Source organism: Podarcis muralis, chromosome 4 (assembly GCF_964188315.1).
Source record: "Podarcis muralis chromosome 4, rPodMur119.hap1.1, whole genome shotgun sequence".
Lineage (NCBI taxonomy): Eukaryota > Metazoa > Chordata > Lepidosauria > Squamata > Lacertidae > Podarcis > Podarcis muralis.
The window spans coordinates 9,350,832-9,371,742 of NC_135658.1; the positions used below are offsets into that span (position 1 = coordinate 9,350,832).

Here is a 20,911-nt window from a genome sequence, read left to right on the forward strand (position 1 = left end):
CTCCATTCGTTCATCCCTTGAAGACTCTCTAGAATGGAGAGGCATCTGCAGTGTGAATTTTCTTCTTTTAATCTGGTTGTAATAATAATTTATTATTTATACCCCGCCCATCTGGCTGGGTTTCCCCAGCCACTCTGGGCGGCTTCCAACAAAATATTAAAAACGCAATAAAACACCAGACATTAAAAACTTCCCTAAACAGGGCTGCCTTCAGATGTCTTCTAAAAGTCAGATAGTTGTTTATTTCCTTGACATCTGATGGGAGGGCGTTCCACAGGGCAGGTGCCACCTCTGAGAAGGCCCTGTAACCTCACTTCTCTCAGGGAGGGAACTGCCAGAAGGCCCTCGGAGCTGGACCTCAGTGTCCGGGCTGAACAATGGGGGTGGAGATGCTCCTTCAGGCCTACTGGGCCTTTGAGCCCGTTTAGGGCTTTCAAGGTCAGTATCAACACTTTGAATTGTGCTTGGAAACATACCAGGAGCCAAGATAGGCTATCAGGACCAGTGTTATGTGATCTCGGCGGCTGCTTCCAGTCACTGATCAGAACCTTCCTTCTACCTTAAATGGAGTTGTTTTTCACTTTTAACAGCCAGCCGTTAGGTCCCACCCCCTCAGTTTTGCAGTCAGGTTTCACTGATCAAGGGTAATGAAATATTCTCAGAGTCACATAGTGATTTCACACTCTTTATTGCAGCTCATAAAACAGTGAAAAATTTTTCCCCCAAACCTCAGGCTTTATATACATTATTTACACAATGGGTCCCATCTGATTGGCTGATTCTGCTTCCCTCCTGGAGCCTGATTGGGCTGCTAATGCAGGCCAATCAGGTTGTTGCATTCTACGATCCTACCTGCCTATTGTTCTAGGATCCAAGCTCAATACATAACAGGTAAGAGAAATTCCACCTCATTGGGGGAGAAATGGCATTGTCCAGTGGGGTCCGTTGTTGTCACAACATGCCCATGGGGTGAATGAAATTTAGCCAGGTGTCATCGTCTTTGGCGATCCCTTGTAGCCGAGTAAGATTGTCTTCCATAAACACAGTTTTAACAATGAGTCCGTAAGTGACTGTGGAGGCCAATTCTGGATCCACACGTCCTTCCATAGTGGGGACATTGGTTCCCGGGTGGGAGCTGATCACGGTGTGTATTTGCCAAGCGTGCATTCCTCTTAGCCCATTTCTCCCTTTTGTCCTGAGTTCGAGGGTCTTCAAAGCCCCTCACACCTTTGGTAAAGGCTGTTCTCCAACTGGAGCGCTCGCAGGCCAGTGTTTCCCAGTTGTCGGTGCTTATGCTATATTTTTAAAGATTTGCCTTGAGAGAGTCTTTAAACCTCTTTAGTTGACCACCAGCATTACGCTTTCCATTTTTAAGTTCGTAATAGAGTAGTTAGGGACGCGGGTGGCGCTGTGGGTAAAAGCCTCAGCGCCTAGGGCTTGCCGATCGAAAGGTCGGCGGTTTGAATCCCCGCAGCGGGGTGCGCTCCCGTTGTTCGGTCCCAGCGCCTGCCAACCTAGCAGTTCGAAAGCACCCCCAGGTGCAGGTAGATAAATAGGGACCGCTTACTGGCGGGAAGGTAAACGGCGTTTCCGTGTGCGGCTCTGGCTTGCTAGAGCAGCGATGTCGCGCTGGCCACGTGACCCGGAAGTGTCTCCGGACAGCGCTGGCCCCCGGCCTCTTGAGTGAGATGGGCGCACAACCCTAGAGTCTGTCAAGACTGGCCCGTATGGGCAGGGGTACCTTAATAGAGTAGTTGCTTTGGAAAACAATCATCAGGCATCTGCACAACATGACCAGTCCAACAAAGTCGATATTGAAGAATCATTGCTTCAACACGGGTGATCTTTGCTTCATCCAGTACAGTGGTACCTCGGGATGCGAACGGGATCCGTTCTGGAGCCCCATTCGCATCCTGAATGGAACGTAAGACATGACGGCGCGTCTGCGCATGTGCAGGTCATGTTTTGCTGCTTCCGCACATGCGCCTGATGTCATTTTGAGCATCTGTGCATGCAAGAGTGGCAAAACCCGGAAGTAACGCGCTCCGTTACTTCTGGGTTGCCGCAGAGCGCAACCCGAAAGCGCTCAACCTGAAGCACATTCAACCCGAGGTATGACTGTACATTGGTATTAGTTCGCCTGTCTTCCCAAGTGATGTGTAAAAATTTTCGGAGACACCATTGATGGAATCTTTTGAGGAGCTGGAGATGGCGTTTATAAGTGGTCCATGTTTCACAAGCATACAACCAGGGTGGCTGATCTGGGTAGAAATAAATGAGCTCCCCATCACAAGAAAAGAGTTTCAAAGCTTTACTGCAAACAGTCTTAAACAAGTTACAAAACAAACGTTGGAAGAATACAAAGTAACACATTGCTCTTTAACAAGCCAGCAACGCAGTCCGGTCTTCTTTTTAATCCTGTTCAATAAACTTTCCTCTCTCTGGTGCCAGTGAGAGATCCCACGCAAGCGTCGCTGAGCCGAGCCACGACTGCTGATGGTGCCAACGACTGATTTAGATGCTGAGTTTTCAGGTTTAATTTCATGCTGCGAGAGATCTCTATTTGGGCTTCTGGGATGAGTCGTCAATTAACCTGAAACGGAAACAGCCACCCTTCCCCATGGCTGTCCTTGAGACAAAGAACAGCTGGACATATAAAGGGCCCCATTGCCTTCAGGAGCTGAGGGCCTCATCAAACCTAAATCCGGCCCTGAACAGGAAAGGAGATTCTGACTAAACCTTAGCCAGAACTTTCTGACAGTAGGAGCCATAGCTGTCAAGCGTCCCTTATTTGGCGGGACAGTCCCTTACCCCAGCACCACGTCCCGCTGCTGTCCCTTTATTGATGATGTCCCTTAAATTTCCCAGGTTTCAAAGGAAGCAGCTCCTCTCCCTCCCTCCCTGCCAGCCAGGGAGGAGGGAGGCTCCAACTGTGTTGCTTGGCTGCATTGCTCACCCAATAAGGAGTCTAAGAACGACTGGGGGGTGGAGCTTGCATGCCTTGTGCCTATCAAATCGGCTGCGTTGCCTGGGGACTCGCCTTTGCTCAGCGCTTCCCAGCGGAGAGGTGACGGTGGTTTTCCTTGAGGCTTCGTTTGGCTGCTGGCTGGGCTTTCTGCCTTTGGCTCAGAGGGGCTCAGAAGTTGAATGTACCTGTGCTGAGTGCTCGGATCGGAATCGGATGGATACGTCATCGACAGCCCACTCACCCTTGCTGGCAAAAAGGTCTGTCTGGAGTGGGGGCACATGGTGGGGGAAAAGGAAAGGAGATCTCGTGGGAGGGGGGGCTTTTGAATTTGTTTTGGAGGCTCCTTCAATTGACTTATGGGGGGAAAGAAAGGAGCTGGTTGACTAAAATGGTGGGTGACTGGCGATCTCGTGGCGAGGGGGGGAGGCTGTGTGTGTGTGGCTAGTTAATGCAAGCTGAGGGGATTTTTGAATGCTGGACGCCATTTTGTTGCACGTGCTGCTGCAAACTTTGCAGTGCAAAGCCAGGCCAGGGAGCCATCTTAAGTTGAGGCTGCATAGGCCTTGTGGTGCATGTGATTCAGATTCTATTCAGTTGAACCTCTGGTTACAAAGCTGGTTGGACAGTGTTCTTGAAGCTACCAGCATGAGTTTGACCAGACTGCAGGAGGACAGGAAGACTGGAGTGCCTGGAACAGGTGAGGCTGCAGGTCCCTTATTTTGGCTGCTGATCCCTTATTTTCAAGGCTGCTGGTCCCTTATTTTCAAATCTGTAAGTTGACAGCTATGGTAGGAGCTGTTTAACCATGGAAGGAACACCCTTAAAAGCTGGCGGACTCTCCTTCCTTGGAGGTTTTAAACCAGTGTTTCCCAAAGTTGGGTCTCCAGCTGCTTTCAGACTACAATTCCCACCATCCCTGACCTAGCTGGTCTTCCTAGCTAGGGACGATGGGAGTTGTAGTCCAAAAACGGCTGGAGACTCAACTGTGGGAAACACTGGTTTAAACAGAGGGTGGTCGGCCATCTGTCAGGGGTTCTTTCGCTGTGATTGAAGGGGGTTGGACTAGATGACCCTTGGGGTCCCTTCTAACTCTAATTGTATTCTATGATTTTGCCCAACCTGCAATTGCCAGCAGCTGGCATTCAGATGCATATGAACAGAGCCACCATGGTTGGTAGCCATTGGTAGCCCTCTCCTCCTCATGAATTTGCCCAGTCCTCTTTTAAAGTCATCCAGGTTGGGGGCCATCACTACATCATGTGGGAGGGAGTTCCATAGCTTTAACTGTGTGAAAGAAGTACTTTCTTTGATCTGTCCTGATTCCTCCAAATTTCGGCTTCATTGGGCGTCCCCGAGTTCTCGTGTGATGAGTGGGAACGGAGAAACGTTTCTCTATCCATTTTTGTCCATGCCAGGCATATTCACCCGCAAAGGCCAAGTCATTGTTGGCTCACACTGCCTCCGTCAAATGTGATTGGCCTACAGGTTCCCACGGCAATAGTGCAAAGGGTCATTTCCCCACCATCCCCTCTGCTCCTGACATGTCCGCTCTGGGGTTGGGGGTGGGGGGATCATTAAGAACAGCTGCGTGAACGAGATCAAGCAGAAGAACACCTGGCAGCTGGCAAGAAAGGGGTTTGTTCCGTAGCTTAATATAAGGCGGGTGCCGTCCTTGAATCACAGAGGAGCAGAAGAAACCTGGACCCCCTTAGAAGCCCACGGTTTGGCTGAAATTGTACGGTGCCAGGGGATGGGGTTTTCTTAAGCCCAACCAGTGGTGTAGCATCCTTTGCTGGTGCCCGGGACACCCACACATGCACCAGGTGGGACCAGGAGCTGGGCAGAGAGAGGGAACAAAACCCACCATGCCAGCCCAACTCTCACAGGGCTGGCGTTAGACATGGAGGTTTCACGGGGCCACAGAAAAGTCCCTGTGATCACACAGGGTCCCCGGACGTTTCACCATCTATTGATCCCTGTGCCACCACTTTATTTCTCGCTGCCACCACCCAGGCCATACCTGGTACAATACTGAGTCCCGTCAGGGTTAAATTGGAACATAAACTTCTGTTTATTTATTGCAGTTTAACAAGCGTGTGGTTTCATAAACGGTATTGGTGAATTACAATCATGGGGTGCCTATCCAGACCTATAACTTCCTCTACCTGCTCTCCCTCACTAAACCACCTCTCAGATATTTACTTGTCTTCCTAGCTCCTAACTGTTCCTGACTCAGCTTTTTTTGCAACACTAAGTCAACCTACCCACAGACTCTATCCCAATTCACTCCCACTCCAACCAACCACCCAGCTCCTAACGAACTCCCGCCTTCGCCTCTCTCAGAGCTGGTTTTATAGTCCCTCTGGCTCCACCCCCTGGGTCCCTGCTCCTTTGCTGGCACCTGGCACACCCAAACATGCACCAGGTGGGACAAAACCCACCACGCCAGCCAACTCTCACAGGGCTGGCGTTGGCCATGGAGGGTTCATGGGGCCACACTACATTGCCCACCTGCCCATCGGTGCAAGGGGGAGACCGGCCAACTGATGCAGTCCTTGGCAGGTGACCCTCCCCAACACTGGCCAGGCAGCTATTCAACAAGGGGGGCAGGGGCATGGCGGCCTGGCCCCGGGCTCTGGGGCCCAGAGACCCCCAGCGGCAGGCAGGGCAGGGATCCCTGTGTGGGGTACCCAACTCACGCTCCTCAAAATAATGTGCCTGGGGTTATGGCCCTCCTATGGGCTCCCCACGCTATGCCCCCGAGCCCACCTTCTATATTTCCCTACATTTCCCTTCTATTTCCCTTCTTTCCTTCTATATTTAAGTCACTGGGTGGGGGGTAGGCAGAAAGAACAAAACAAATAGGCACAGGTTGCTCAAACAGCAGGATCTAACAAATGGGGAACAGGTGCTATCCAGAATGGTGTTGGACTACAAGTCCCATCAGCCCCTGCCAGCAGATGGCAGCGGTCAGAGATGATAGGAGTCTCAGCCCAGCAGGAGTGGGGAATCTGTGGCCATCCGGATTTGTTGCTTTCATTTATTTATAGCATTTATAAACAGATTAACAGTTCCAAAATGTATTTGGACTACAACTCCCATCACCCCTGACCATTGGCCAAGCCTAGTACATGAATAAAAATAATTTCGCCCCCTATTTGTATTCAGAGAAGGCCGCCACCGAACGAACAATATCTGCAAGAAGCAGCTGTCTGTAGCCAGCCGGCGACGCCACAACGAAACCTAATCCACAATCTCAGAGGCAGCGGGGGAATATTCGATCTGGTTCGCCTAGATCAGGAGAAACGAAATTTGTGCTGGAAAAAGTTTTAACAGGAAAAGAACAAGAGGAAGGAGGGAACCCAGATATATCAAGAAGATGAGCCAGAATTTGCAAGACACTCTCGAGAAGTTTCGGAACGTGATGGAGGAAATGGAGCGGAAAGTGGCGGCCATGCGGGAAAGGACGGAGGAAGCTTACAGAAAAATCAACGAGCTGGAAGAGCAGAAATATTCGCTGATTGACTCCAGCGAGCAGCTGAGCAGGGAACTTCACAAATTGTCCTACCAAGTGGCCCTCTTTGAGACCCAGAAAAACCCTCAAGAAAAGATCTATCAGACTCCCAGGCCGAAGGGAAATTTTGCCGTTGAGAAATGAACAGGAGACAAAAGAATGGCAAAAAAATTTTTTTTTGCTAATGATCGCAACCAACAGCGTGAATTAAAAAAAATGACACAAACGTGTTGGTTGTCCCACTTTTTAAAATAGCTCAAGGGTACATTTTGGAAATGTACATCCAGTTTATTTTTCCTTTAATTTTTTTGTGGGCCACCAAGAGAGTGGGGCCCTAAGCTTGTTTAGCTTATATGTAAATCGGCACTGTTCCTGTCATTTGAATCCATTGGCCCAGGTCCTTACCTCTGGAGAGGAAGAATGCAAGCTTGCATTGTCTCTCAGATACAGTGGTGCCCCCAAGACGAATGCCTCGCAAGACAAAAAACCCGCTAGACGAAAGGGTTTTCCGTTTTTGAGTTGCTTCGCAAGACGATTTTCCCTATGGGCTTGCTTTGCAATACGAAAACTTATTGCGAGTCTTGCGATTTTTTTCCGCTTCCCCCCTTTTTTTCTAAGCCGCTAAGCCGCTAATAGCCTTTTAGCCGCTAAACTGCTAAGCCTTTAATAGGGTTAAAGGCTAATAGCGCTAATCCACTAAGCCGCTAATAGGGTTGCTTCGCAAGACGAAAAAACCGCTAGACAAAGAGACTCGCGGAACGGATTATTTTCGTCTTGCGAGGCACCACTGTATTTGAAGACGGGTATCACATCGCCTCGCAGTCACCTCTTTTCCAGGCCAAACTTCCCCATCTCCCTCAACCGTTCCTCATAAGGCTTCCAGATCCTTGATCATCTTGGTTGCCGCCCTCTGCACACCTTCCAGCTTGTCAGTATTCTCCTAAAACTGAAGCCCAGAACACAGATGTTGTGGTACTGAGGTTCTACTTTTGAGCTGGTGGACTTGTAAAAGGGGTAAAAGATTATCGGGAAATAATTTGTAATGAATTGAAAAAAATATATATTTAAAAGTGCTTCCCCCAAAATCCAGAGTCCTTTTTGTTGGGAATAATTCAGATGGAAATTCCCAGCATAGCTGTCAACGTTTCCCCCTTTTTAAGGGAAATTCCCTTATTCCGAATAGGATTCCTCGCAAGAAAAGGGAAAAGTTGACAGCTATGATTCCCAGGTGTCAAAAAAGGTTATTTATGTATGCCACTACTGCGGCCTGTGTTTTGTTAGCCCCAAAATGGAAAACGAGGGAGGTCCCAACCAAACTTAAGCTGATGGAATATGCGCAGCTTGCGGACCTAACATATAGAATAAGAGATCAAGAAGAACATACATTTAGAGAAGATTGGAAAACGTTTATTGAATATATGGGGGGATACTTGAGAACATGGGCAGCATTAAGATAAATTCAGCAGTGTAAATAAGTTTTGATGGATGTAATAAGGGAATACTCAAGGGTTCAGTTTATATAAAATATGCAGGGATTTATGTTAGGCAAAATGAACCATGGAAAGAGAAGAAGGGAAGTCGCTGATATTTTAAGGTGGTTTAAATGAATATTCTAAAATGTGAAACAGAAAATTTAATTAAAAATTATGGGGGAGGGGCAGGGAAAGGTTCTGCTTTTGAGCTTTCCAGTTGGCCGCTGTGAGAACAGGATCCTGGACTTCTTAGCTTAGCAGACTCATTCATCTGCCTTCTCAGGGAAATGCCATCCCGAATGATCAATGAAGATGAATGATGGGGCTTTCAAACTGCTCGTCTATGGATTGCCCCCTCCTCCTGCTTGCTCCCATCTCACTTTTCAAAAACCCATCCTTAGTTATCAAGAACCATCTTGCAGGCAGTTAATCCTTTTGTGAATACAGTGCTACCTCAGGTTACAGACACTTCAGGTTACAGACTCCACTAACCCAGAAATAGTACCTCAGGTTAAGAACTTTGCTTCAGGATGAGAACAGAAATCACATGGCGGCAGCAGGAGGCCCCATTAGCTAAAGTGGTACCTCAGGTTAAGAAAAGTTTCAGGTTAAGAATGGACCTCCAGAACGAATTAAGTTCTTAACCCGAGGTACCACTAACGAAAACACAAATCCAGCCCTGCACAAGCAGGATTCGAACACAAGTCCCCCCTCTCTCCTCCAGTGGTTTCCTGCAACTAGTTTTCAGAAGGATGGCTGCCTCCGACTGTCTCCGACTGCCTCCAATAGTCTCCTCCTCCACGAATTTGTCCAGTTCTCCCTAAAAACTGTCTAGGTGGGTGGCCTTCACCGCTTTCTGCAGGGGCGAGTTCCAGAACTGAACAATGTGCTGTGTGAAGAAACACTTTCTCAAGTCAAGTTCAGGACAGGGCATTGAGAAATGGCAGCCAGAGTCATTAACTTCCTCTCCCTGCCAAAATGCTACACTAGTCTTTGGAGCGGTTGTTCAGGGCCAGCTCTTAGATGAATCTCACCCCTTCTGCCCTCGGATTACATAAAAGCTGCAAAAAACGAGCGCACGCCAGTCGCTCAGAGTAATCCGCCGTTTGTTTTTATATAACTCTTATTTAAAAAAAGAAAATCAACGGGTGGAAACAGTGATGAACTGTAGCTGTTCTCATTTAGCTGTCTCTCAAAGAGCCTTTCTAGTCGTTTGCTTTTGTTGAAAAACGAGGCGCAGCTTAGTCTTTCTTTCAAAGTGTTGGTGCTGACCTTTAAAGCCCTAAACGGTCTCGGCCCAGTAGACCTGAAGGAGCATCTCCACCCCAATCGTTCTGCCCGGACACTGAGGTCCAGCTCTGAGGGCCTTCTGGCAGTTCCCTCATGCGAGAAGCAAAGCTACAAGGAACCAGGCAGAGGGCCTTCTCGGTGGTGGCGCCCGCCTGTGGAAAGCCCTCCCATCAGATGTCAAAGAGATAAACAACTATCTGACTTTTAGAAGACATCTGAAGGCAGCCCTGTTCAGGGAAGTTTTTCATGTGTGACATTTTAATGTATTTTTAATCTTTGTTGGAAGCCGCCCAGAGTGGCTGGGGAGGCCCAGCCAGATGGGTGGGGTACAAATAATAAATTTTTATTTGTTGTTGTTGTTTAGTCATTTAGTTGTGTCCAACTCTTTGTGACCCCATGAACCAGAGCATGCCAGGCACTCCTGTCTTCCACTGCCTCCCACAATTCAGTCAAACTCATGCTGGTAGCTTCGAGAACACTGTCCCACCATCTCGTCCTCTGTCGTCCCCTTCTCCTTGTGCCCTCCATCTTTCCCAACATCAGGGTCTTTTCCAGGGAGTCTTCTCTTCTCATGAGGTGGCTAAAGTATTGGAGCCTCAGCTTCAGGATCTGTCCTTCCAGTGAGCACTCAGGGCTGATTTCCTTCAGAATGGATCGGTTTGATCTTCTTGCAGTCCATGGGACTCTCAAGAGTCTCCTCCAGCACCAGAATTCAAAAGCATCAATTCTTCGGCAATCAGCCTTCTTTATCGTCCAGCTCTCACTTCCATACATCACTACTGGGAAAATTATTATTAGAAAGCTGCTTTATTTTTTTAATGGAGAATTGGGATTCTTGATGTGGAGTTCAGTGCCCAATGCCGACTTTCCTGCTTTTACGGCATGGTCACAAAATAGATGAAATCTCCCCCACCCCTGAGGTGTTGAAAAGTAGTAGAAAGGAAGATTATAGAATCGTAGAATCGGAAAGGACCACAAGGGTCATCTAGCCCAACCCCGTGAAACCCTGGAATCTTTCACCCAACGTGTGACACAAACCCACAACCTTGAGATTATGTCTGTAGCTCTGAGGTTCCTGCATAATCCCAACATGTTACTTACTTTACAGATGTAGATCTGGATGGAGAAAGTTGCCCCCCCCTCCCATTTCCCTTCCGCAACATGACACAGAAAGACGTTTAACTCCGGGGTCCTGACTTGGTTATACATCATTAATGCCTCTGCCTAAATAATGGATCGCTCATTGAAAATGGAACACTATGATGTATATTATCCTGAGATGGAGGAATTCTGATTGTGACCCAGAAATGTCACAAGGGTTGATGGTTGGTGGTTACTGAATGGGAAATCCTTGCCCAGCTTAAATAATAATGGAGATCTGGGATACATATGTGACTATTGCATAGTTAAGGAGAGAGAGGGGAGGAAAGGATGGAGCTGACATGAAGGCAGGGACCTAAAGGAATGGAAAAAGAGACAAAGAGAAGGAGACTCCCATCCAAGCAAGGACATCAGCGTAGACATGTGTGTTTGTGTGTTTTAATAAATATGGGTCTCTTTAATACCCTGGATGTCAGTGTTTAGATCAGGTTTCCTCAAACTTGGCCCTCCAGATGTTTTGAGACTACAATTCCCATCATCCCTGACCACTGGTCTTGCTAGCTAGGGATCATGGGAGTTGTAGGCCAAAAACATCTGGAGGGCTGAGTTTGAGGAAGCCTGGCTTAGAGACTCTTGTTTTTTACCACAAGAATGGAGATCCTGTGGACCTGGTGATGTTGGTGGGACTCCATTAGCTCTGACCAGCATGGCCACTTGTCAGGGATGATGGGAACTGACAGCCCAAGACTTGAGATTCAGTGTGATGTAATGGTTAGAGCAGCCTTTCTCGACCTTGGCTCCCCAGATGTTGTTGGGCTACAAATCCCAGCATCCCTAGCTAGCAGGACCAGTGGTCATGGATGGTAGGAGTTGCAGACAACAGCATCCAGGGACCCAAGGTTGAGAAAGGCTGGGTTAGAGTGTTGGGCCTGAAGACCGGGGTTCAAATTCCAACTTAGCCATGGAATCGTAGAACTGTAAAGTCGGAAGGGACACCGAGGCTCATCTAGTCCAATGGAGGAATCTGAATCATGTATGCCGTCTTGGGGAAAATAAGGTGGGATATAGAAAGAAAGAAAGAAAGAAAGAAAGAAAGAAAGAAAGAAAGAAAGAGAGAGAGAGAGAGAGAGATCCTTGCTGAATCAGGCCAAAGGCACCCTGTTCTCACAGTGGCAAACCAGATGTCCCATTTGGGAAACCCCTCTAGGAAGACCTGAGATCTGTGGGATATATCCAGTCTCATATAACCAACATGCTTAACTCTAATTAATGCATGAAGGGGTTAAGACCATAGAGTAAGCTGTCCTGCCAGGCTTAGCTAGGTCACACCCACTCACACTGGGAGGAAGGGCCACCAGACTCTTTGTTCTTTCTCTTCCACCATGTGAACCCTTCCAATAAGGGTGTCTGAGCTAGGTTGCTCCAATCCCAGGCTGTGTGGCTTTGGCAAGCCACCTCTCTGTTTCTGTACAGATAATTTAGAAACCATTTTTGAAACCAAGTTGTCTGTCTTGCTGCTGTGTGAAAAAGCACATGAACCTGACCTTTGAAGAGTTTGTAAGTAAACCATTTTTCAAGTTACCAAATGTGCGGTCTCTTTCTATGCTAAGGGAAGTGGGGAACTTTGGAAGCAACTTAGTGTAGTGATTAGGTGGGATTGCTATGAGGAATTATAAAATATATGGAGCAAGCCATTTGTGTCAGCAATGAAAGCATTGCGTTGACTGGGTTTGAACCATTTTGATATGATTTCTGATCAATCCACGTCTCTGTCCTATTTCTCTACACCTGACAGGCACGTATAAGCATTCTGAAACACAGGCCAGTTGCTTCATCAGGCATCCTCAGTACATAAAGATAGTAGGTAGCTTCTTTGATGTAGCTATTGTTAGTTTCGTTAATCTTAGGGCCAGGAAGAGCATTCACAAAGAGATGGTAAATACTACCCATCCTTTCTCTCCTGTTTACTGCTTGTCAATGACCTCCGGGTTTCCTAAAAGCATTCCTCTAGTCCTGTTTTATTTACTCTCGGAGGACGCGGGTGGTGCTGTGGGTTAAACCACAGAGCCTAGGACTTGCTGATCAGAAGGTCAGCGGTTCGAATCCCCACGACGGGGTGAGCTTCCGTTGCTCAGTCCCTGCTCCTGCCAACCTAGCAGTTCGAAAGCACGTCAAAGTGCAAGCAGATAAATAGGTACTGCTCCAGCGGGAAGGTAAACGGCATTTCCGTGCGCTGCTCTGGTTTGCCAGAAGCGGCTTAGTCCTGCTGGCCACATGACCCGGAAGCTGTACGCCGGCTCCCTCAGCCACTAAAGCGAGATGAGCGCCACAACCCCAGAGTCAGCCACGACTGAACCTAATAGTCAGGGGTCCCTTTACCTTTACCTTTATATATGCATGCTCAGAGTAGTCTTTGTAGTTAACAGGATTTCTTCTGATCTGACTTTGTCCCACGTGGTTGTTTTTTTAAATGCTCAGAGGAAATCTGATTGGTTCTTACGAACACTGTGTAAAAAGTTCTTTTGTAAATAAAACGACCTGGGCTGAGGGGTGGAGAGGATTATTATTGGCACCTCCTCCCAGAGTCTTGCTGGTCAAGCCTCATGTGTATTCCATTAATCAGATTCCAATCCTTCCTTGTTTGGGGAACGCTACAACTTAGAAGGGGATATTTTAAAGGTCTAACAGGTTACATTCCCACTCTTCACATTGCTGCATATTTTGCGATTTTAAATCTGTTGGGGTTCTCTCATGAAAAGTACTTGCCCTGAACCTGGATCTAGGCATCCAGAGAGCTATCCTTTTACCACTAAAATATTTTTCTCCCCTTTCAAACCAATGGAAACAAGATCTACAGTGCTCAGCCCACTAGGCGTCCCTAGTAATTGGCCTGTAAAGGCACAGACCCTCCAGCAGCAGAGATATGGAGCTTTACTCTTTAAAACAAGCACGGCAGACTGGGAGCAGCCGCTGAGACCATATAACACTGGTCCTGAAAGCCCTACATTGGCTCCCAGTACGTTTCCGAGCACAGTTCAAAGTGTTGGTGTTGACCTTTAAAGCCCTAAACGGCCTCGGCCCAGTATATCTGAAGGAGCATCACCACCCCCATCGTTCTGCCTGGACACTGAGGTCCAGCTCCGAGGGCCTTCTGGCTGTTCCCTCACTGCGAGAAGCCAAGTTACAGGGAACCAGGGAGAGGGCCTTCTTGGTGGTGGCACCCGCCCTGTGGAATGCCCTCCCACCAGATGTCAAAGAGAAGAACCACTACCAGACTTTTAGAAGACATCTGAAGGCAGCCCTGTTTAGGGAAGTTTTTAATGTGTGACATTTTTATGTATTTTTAATCTTTGTTGGAAGCCGGCCAGAGTGCCTGGGGAAACCCAGCCAGATGGGCGGGGTACAAATAATAAATTACTATTACTATTACTATTACTATTACTTTTTGCTCTCCAGTTTTTGCCGAAATCCAACCCTCGCCATTCTCATCTGGGGAAGCAACTTGATGGGATGGATCCAGACACAATTCTGCAAATGATTCCAGAGACAACAGAGGATCTAGCACCACTTTATTGATTTTCGAATGATTATTATTTTTTTGTACTATTATTCAAATAAGTCTTTTATACGTTTCATGCAGGCTACATGCTTGTCCCGTCTGCTTACTCAGGAATGGAAGGCAGGGGCTTAACGTCAACCAGTTGGTCCCGTCCTAAGGAAATGGGTTCCTTGTCTGTAGCACCGGTTGTTTTAATGGAGGCACTAAAAGCAAAAAAAGAGAAAGAAGTCATCATGCCACAAGACTGATCAAAATCCTATTCTGTCACACATAAAAGCAGCAGAACGTGCAATTATTTGCGTAGCGTGGACCTGCAGAATGTGGTCCATAGGCAGCCAACTAAGGTGTCATCGGGTTGCAGCCGGCTAAGAAGCTACCGAAATCTGTCGCCATTCTTCTACTGTTGGTAATTGCTGCTGTTTCCATACCAATAGTTGTCAAGTGTCCCTTATTTGGCGGGACAGTCCCTTATCCCAGCTCCATGTCCCGCTGCTGTTCCTCATTGATGATGTCCCTTAAATAAGCTACTGAAGGTAATGGGGCCCTTTCTATGTCCAGCTGTCCTTTGTCAACAACAAATTGTTGCTGTTTTTGTGTGTTGAATATATGCTATATGGTAATTTATGGACCTAATAGGTATCTAAAGCCATTTGCACGCAACAAAATATGTATTTTATCAAAGTAAATGTTGATGCCTTATTTTGGCTGCTGATCCCTTATTTTCGAGGCTGCTGGTCCCTTATTTTCAAATCTGTAAGTTGACAGCTATGTCCAAACCTGGGCTAGCAGTAGGTAATGGAATATGCAGAAATAGCCAAACTAACGGGGGAAATTCGACCGCAGGGCAAGGAAACATTTCAAAAAGAATGGGGGAAATGTATGTTGTATCTAGGAAAGATAAGATGAAATAGTAAAACCAGTAGAATTGGAGACAAACCTCATAACGGGAAAGATTAAGAAAAGTGATGGATAATGAAAATAATAAGAAGCAAAATGTATAAGGAAACTAATATAATGAACAGTAGTGGTAAATGAATACAGACAGACTACAAGAATTGTATAAACATGAGGAATTATTGTTTATGGATACACTAAGGACAAATATGGAAAATGAATAGCAATATATAAAATGGAAGAAAATAATGCGATAAAATTATATGTGATATAAAAAACCAGAAGAAGGAAGGAGGGAAGTCAGCTCTGAAGAGCAAGTATAAATGTAAAATGTAATACAATATGTGTATGTGGAGTATCTAATTGAAAAACTAATAAAGATTATTTAAGAAAAGAAGCAGCAGCTACCGAAATCAATAAACATCATTGCCCACCTGGAGTAGTCCATTACTCCAATGGGTCTACTCTGAGCATGGCTTCGTTGGATAAAAACTCATAAAAACAATGCATTGGGTAAGGTTGCCATACGTCCAGATTTTCCTGGACATGTCCGGGATTCCAATAATGAATTTCAGAAAATCGGGAAATGTCTGGATTTTTGAAACTTTTCCCCAAAACTCAACAACCTTTTATTTATTTATTTTTACTTCTTGAAATGTGGCAACCCTATCATGGGGTGTTACTGCTCTCAAACGTTGGCCTAAACCCGAGCTACTAAGCTAGGCTGGTTTTATGGCATGTGAGTTCCATACCTCCCCCATCCAATATTGGCTATTTAATGGATTTGCCAATTATTATTACTTGCATAGAAAGCAAAACAACTCCCCAAACTGTCTACTTAATGAGAAACTTAGAACTATGCTCCTGTTAACAGCTGTGTGTAATGGAGCTGTTATGTACTGAGTTGAATAGGATCCAAATTGCAGCAGTCTGGTCCTAGAACAATAGGATCCAAAATGCAGCAGTCTGGATCCTATTGTTCTAGGACCAATCAGACGGCTGCATTTTGCATCCTATTCAACTCAGTACATAACAGGAGCCATGTTGAAACTGGCTTTTGATATCGCACCCTGAAGGCTTACAATATGGAAGAAGATTCACATTTTATATATGAATAATCCTTTGTGATAGTGTTTATTTCGTTACGGAGCTGTAGTCAAAAGGTGGGCAATAATTGAAGAGCCAAAAAAGAGAGAGAGAGTTGTTTTCTTTGGGTCATTTTCTCTTTAAACTCAGCTAATACGGCTCCTAAACAGCCCGATATCCAAAGGAAGATGATGTATATTCTAGTCTGAGGCCCGTTCTCTGTTGTAGATGAGAGATAGTCAGTCCCTAAGCGGGGAAAATATCTAATCTGTTTTTGCAAGCTGCACCTCGACATCCGCTTGTGGAAATTTCAACCACATATCTTGGAGTTTATTCAAAATGACACCCCGGCTGTTTGCTCCCCTTTAAAGCAAAAGGTAAAGGTAAAGGGACCCCTGACCGTTAGGTCCAGTCGTGACCGACTCTGGGGTTGTGGCACTCATCTCACTTTACTGGCCGAAGGAGCCGGCATACAGCTTCCGGGTCATGTGGCCAGCATGACTAAGCTGCTTCTGGCGAACCAGAGCAGCGCATGGAAATGCCGTTTACCTTCCCGCCGGAGCGGTACCTATTTATCTACTTGCACTTTGATGTGCTTTCGAACTGCAGGGACCGAGCAACTGGAGCTCACCCCGTTGCGGGGATTCGAACCGCCGACCTTCTGTTCGGCATGTCCTAGGCTCTGTGGTTTAACCCACAGCACCACCAGCGTCCCTAAAGCAAAAGGTAGAGGCTGGCAAATAGGAACCCCTTTGCCATCTATGAAGAATGAATTCACCAGGAGGTGCTACAGTGTACGGAAAATTCTGATAGGTCACAGCGAAGACTTGACTGCAGAGAGAGAAAAGACCAGAGATGGCCAAATACTTTGACTCTTCCTCGCTTGCAAATGTTCCCCCAAAATTATCCACTTGGTTCACATCTGCGTGTCACAAATAATCTGTGTGTGAGTGTGTGTTGTAGTTGTTATCATGCTTTTGCACGTCTTTATGGCCTCTTAATCTCCCGGGACCTTTTTTAGAGATGTTTATCGTGTGAATTGGGTGGGAAATCTGTGTGGGAGGGAAGGGTTAATTCCCCCCCCCCAATGTGCCATGGTCTCCATCTTTAAAGATGAAGGAAAATAATCAGCAGGAGGTGCAGTCACCCTTTTTCTTGCAAAAGCCCATAATATGGTATTTTTCTAACACCCCCAATGCTGGTGCAGGGTTTAGTGGATTTGCTAAGCAGATTTGCAGCATCCATTAAGTGAAAAGATCCAGTGGTCACAATCCAAGCAAATTGCACGAGCCTTGGGATCCGTCATTTTAACTCTTGTTTTCGATTGGAGCATTTTCTTTTGTTTCTTAAGTATCTGTACAGGACTCTAAGTAGCAATTTCCAAAGCCAAGTTGGACATTTTGTGGAACCGAATTCTTGGCGAGACCGGGTTAAGTTCTGGAGAGCATCTTGAAAGTGAAAACATTTATTATGGTGTCTGCTTGCATAGGCGTGAGAGACAAAGAGAATATCTGGGTGTGCGAGGCATTTATTTTATGGGAATTTAATGTAGAGAATGCAACTTATTCTTAGGGATCAGGTAAGAAGGAGATCTGATGATCAACACTAGGTCCTGTCTCTGAGCTTCCTACAACAGCTGGCTGACTGCTAGAGGTGGGTGAATTTGTTAATTATGGTTTCTTCACTTCTCATTTTCTCAGTCCATTATAATTCTGCTTAAGTTCGCAATTAAAGGAACAACTCCTTGTGAATATTCAGCAGCATGTTAATTCCTCTTTATCCCAATATATGCATTTTTTGTATGCAATTTTGTCTCATATATGCATTTTCCCACTTAATTCCCCCTAACATTTTTTGTACACACTTTTTGGTTGCTGAACTGCATTGCAAAATTCAGAGAAGTGTGGATGTCAATGGCGACCTGTGTTAAGTATTAAGGTTTGCTAATTGTTTCAGGAAGTACAGATTAGGTAAGTATGCACTGAAATGCAATCCAAACCGAATCGCTTCCCCATCTTTGCTGACTGCTGTGGTGACAAAAAACTCCTTTTGCAGTTTTTTCCAAATTCAGTGCAAGTGGAGATTTCTCCCCAATAGCTCTGGTTACTTCTTTCCCCGGCTTTTAGTTCGGCGCTCAGAACCAAAATTGTTTCCGTCTAAATAAAAGTGAGCCCTCATGAAGCATGGATTTATTCCATTTGCTCGTTTCATTTGAGCTTTTCCTTCAAACATTTTAGGGCGTCTGTCTAAATCAGGCTTTGTCCAGGACAGTCGGGATGCTTTCGTCTCCAGCGACAGGCTAGAAGATGTTTTGCTGCCTGAGGCAAAGGACAAAATGGCTAAACCAGTCCATTTCATGTGCAGGAGCTGGGCTGGCTGACAGCTGAATCTTATTTCAACACTGGGAATGGGACCGTGTCCGTCTGTGGGCAGCAAGTGGAAACTACAACTAATCCAGAATGCGACAGCTAGACTGGTGATGGGGAGTGGCCGCCGAGACCACATAACACCGGTCTTGAAAGACCTCCATTGGCTCCCAGTATGTTTCTGAGCACAATTCAAAGTGTTGGTGCTGACCTTGAAAGCACTAAATGGCCTCGGCCTTGTATATCTGAAGTAGCGTCTCCACCTCCATCGTTCTGCCCGGACACTGAGGTCCAGCGCCGAGGGCCTTCTGGCAGTTCCCTCACTGAGAGAAGCCAAGTTACAGGGAACCAGGCAGAGGGCCTTCTCGGTGGTGGCGCCTTCCCTGTGGAACACCCTCCCACCAGATGTCAAAGAGAACAACAACTACCAGACTTTTAGAAGACATCTGAAGGCAGCCCTGTTTAGGGAAGCTTTTAATGTTTGATGTATTACTGTATTTTAATATTTTGTTGGAAGCCACCCAGAGTGGCTGGGGAAGCCCAGCCAGATGGGCAGGGTATAAATAATAATAATAATAATAATAATAATAATAATAATAATAATAATAATAATAAAAACTGTACATTTAAATGAGTCGTAAGGGAACAAAAGGGTCATATCTGTGGGATGTGAAACACATAGCAGTCAAGTACAGTGGTACCTCAGGTTAAGAACTTAGTTCGTTCTGAAGGTCCGTTCTTAACCTGAGATACCACTTTAGCTAATGGGGTCTCCCACTGCTGCCGCCGCCCGATTTCTGTTCTCATCTTGAAGCAAAGTTCTTAACCCAAGGTAGTATTTCTGGTTTAGCAGAGTCTGTAACCTGAAGCGTCTGTAACCTGAAGTGTCTGTAACCTGAGGTACCACTGTACAACATTCCTAGAACGGACATGTTAGGAGATGCTTTGTACCAGCCAGGAGAAAACTTCCAGTTTCCTCCTGAGCTGGGATAAACTTCCTCTGCATGTGACTAGATGTGGGCATGGCCTAATTTGGGTTGAGTAAGCTTAATAGACATCCCCATTTTCCTGGGGACAATCCCCGGATTTACAAATCAGTCCCCTGACAAAATCCATCTATTTAGTAGGAAGTTGAAAAGTGTCCCCGGATTCATTGGAAAAAAACCTGATAACTTTAGGGTAGGGGAGCACACGTTCATCTTATTATTATTTATTTTTGCCTTGTACCAGGACAAAGTTGAGAGGCTAGAGTTGTCGTATTTCAAAAGGTAAAATTCCTGACACCCGCAAAGAAATCGTTGAGGTTTTTTTTCTAACGAAACCCCCCAAAATTTTTGGAGTACAAACTGTTGAGCTTTCTGCTTTCTTCGGGAAACCTATCCCCCAAATAGTGATTTGAGCCATTGTGTTGCCACACACCCAAGTTTCTCCTGACATTTTGCCGCTTCGCCAAAATCCCGCCCCCCAATGCCATTTTTTTGCACCAGAAATGTATGGCAAACCTCTGAGAAGTGCCTACGGTTAAAGCTGAGATGGGATGTGAACCTGAAGTCTCACAAATTGCAGCGCCACACTGATACCCCTTTTCGCACACCACACAGTGCAAGTATGCTAGATGAAGTCAGAGGGTACACGGTCCTTAAACAATGTGTGAACTGGGTCTTAGCTGCATTTTTAGGTTGGCACAACGGCATTTATCCCCCTCCTGGTACACAGGCTGAGACCCTACCTGCCCGCAGACTGTCTCGCCAGAGTGGTGCATGCTCTAGTTATCTCCCGCTTCGACTACTGCAATGCGCTCTACGTGGGGCTACCTTTGAAGGTGATCCAGAAACTGCAACTAATCCAGAATGTGGCAGCTAGACTGGTGACTAGGAGCGGCCGCCGAGACCATATAACACTGGTCTTGAAAGACCTACAATGACTCCCAGTACGTTTCCGAGCACAATTCAAAGTGTTGGTGCTGACCTTTAAAGCCCTAAACGGCCTCGGTCCAGTAGACCTGAAGGAGCGTCTTCACCTTCATCATTCAGCCCGGACACTGAGGTCCAGCTCCAAGGGCTTTCTGGCGGTTCCCTCGCTGCGAGAAGTCAAGTTACAGGGAACCAGGCAGAGGGCCTTCTCGGTGGTGGCACCCGCCCTGTGGAACACCCTCCCATCAGATGTCAAAGCGATAAACAACTACCTGACATTCAGAAGACATCTTAAGGCAGCCCTGTTTAGGGAAGTTTTTAATGTGTGACATTTTAGTGTATTTTTGGTCTCTGTGGAAGCTGCCCAGAGTGGCTGGGGAAACCTAGCCAGATGGGCGGGGTACAAATAATAAATTATTATTATTATTATTATTATTATTATTATTATTATTATTATCTTGTTTCGTTTCATTTACAACCCAATTTTCCTCCAAGGTACTTCAAGCAGCCCACACGGTTCTCGCCATTTCCCACCTCAACATCACAACAACCCGGTGAGGTAGGGCAGTATAAATCTCGCCTAAGAAACTCTCCCTAGTTGAGAGGGGATTTGAACCCGCATCTCCTCGGTCCCAGAAGGACACTCTGCCCCCTGTTTCTAGAAAGGGGAATGACCCATGAGGGGAGATCTACCTGACAACAGTGCTGGAAAACTATGTTGAGTAGAACTGGATCCAATAAAAATGGA

At 46.4% G+C, this 20,911-nt stretch overlaps 1 protein-coding gene and 1 long non-coding RNA gene across 2 annotated transcripts in view; one reads left to right on the forward strand and one right to left on the reverse strand.

Annotated features, from left to right (window-relative positions):
* Nucleotides 1-4,457: 4,457 nt before the first annotated feature.
* Nucleotides 4,458-6,301, forward strand: LOC114595284 (uncharacterized). The gene is made up of 2 exons (XR_003706248.2): nucleotides 4,458-4,603; nucleotides 6,137-6,301. It is a non-coding gene; the product is annotated as an uncharacterized LOC114595284 (long non-coding RNA).
* Nucleotides 6,302-13,897: 7,596 nt separating this feature from the next.
* Nucleotides 13,898-20,911, reverse strand: part of MAP6 (microtubule associated protein 6) — a 57,822-nt gene continuing 50,808 nt past the window's right edge. The window contains exon 4 of the mRNA XM_028725881.2: nucleotides 13,898-14,107. Within this exon, the coding sequence (XP_028581714.2) occupies nucleotides 14,008-14,107 (100 nt within the window). The 3' untranslated portion in view covers nucleotides 13,898-14,007. The remainder of the gene's footprint in view (nucleotides 14,108-20,911) is intronic.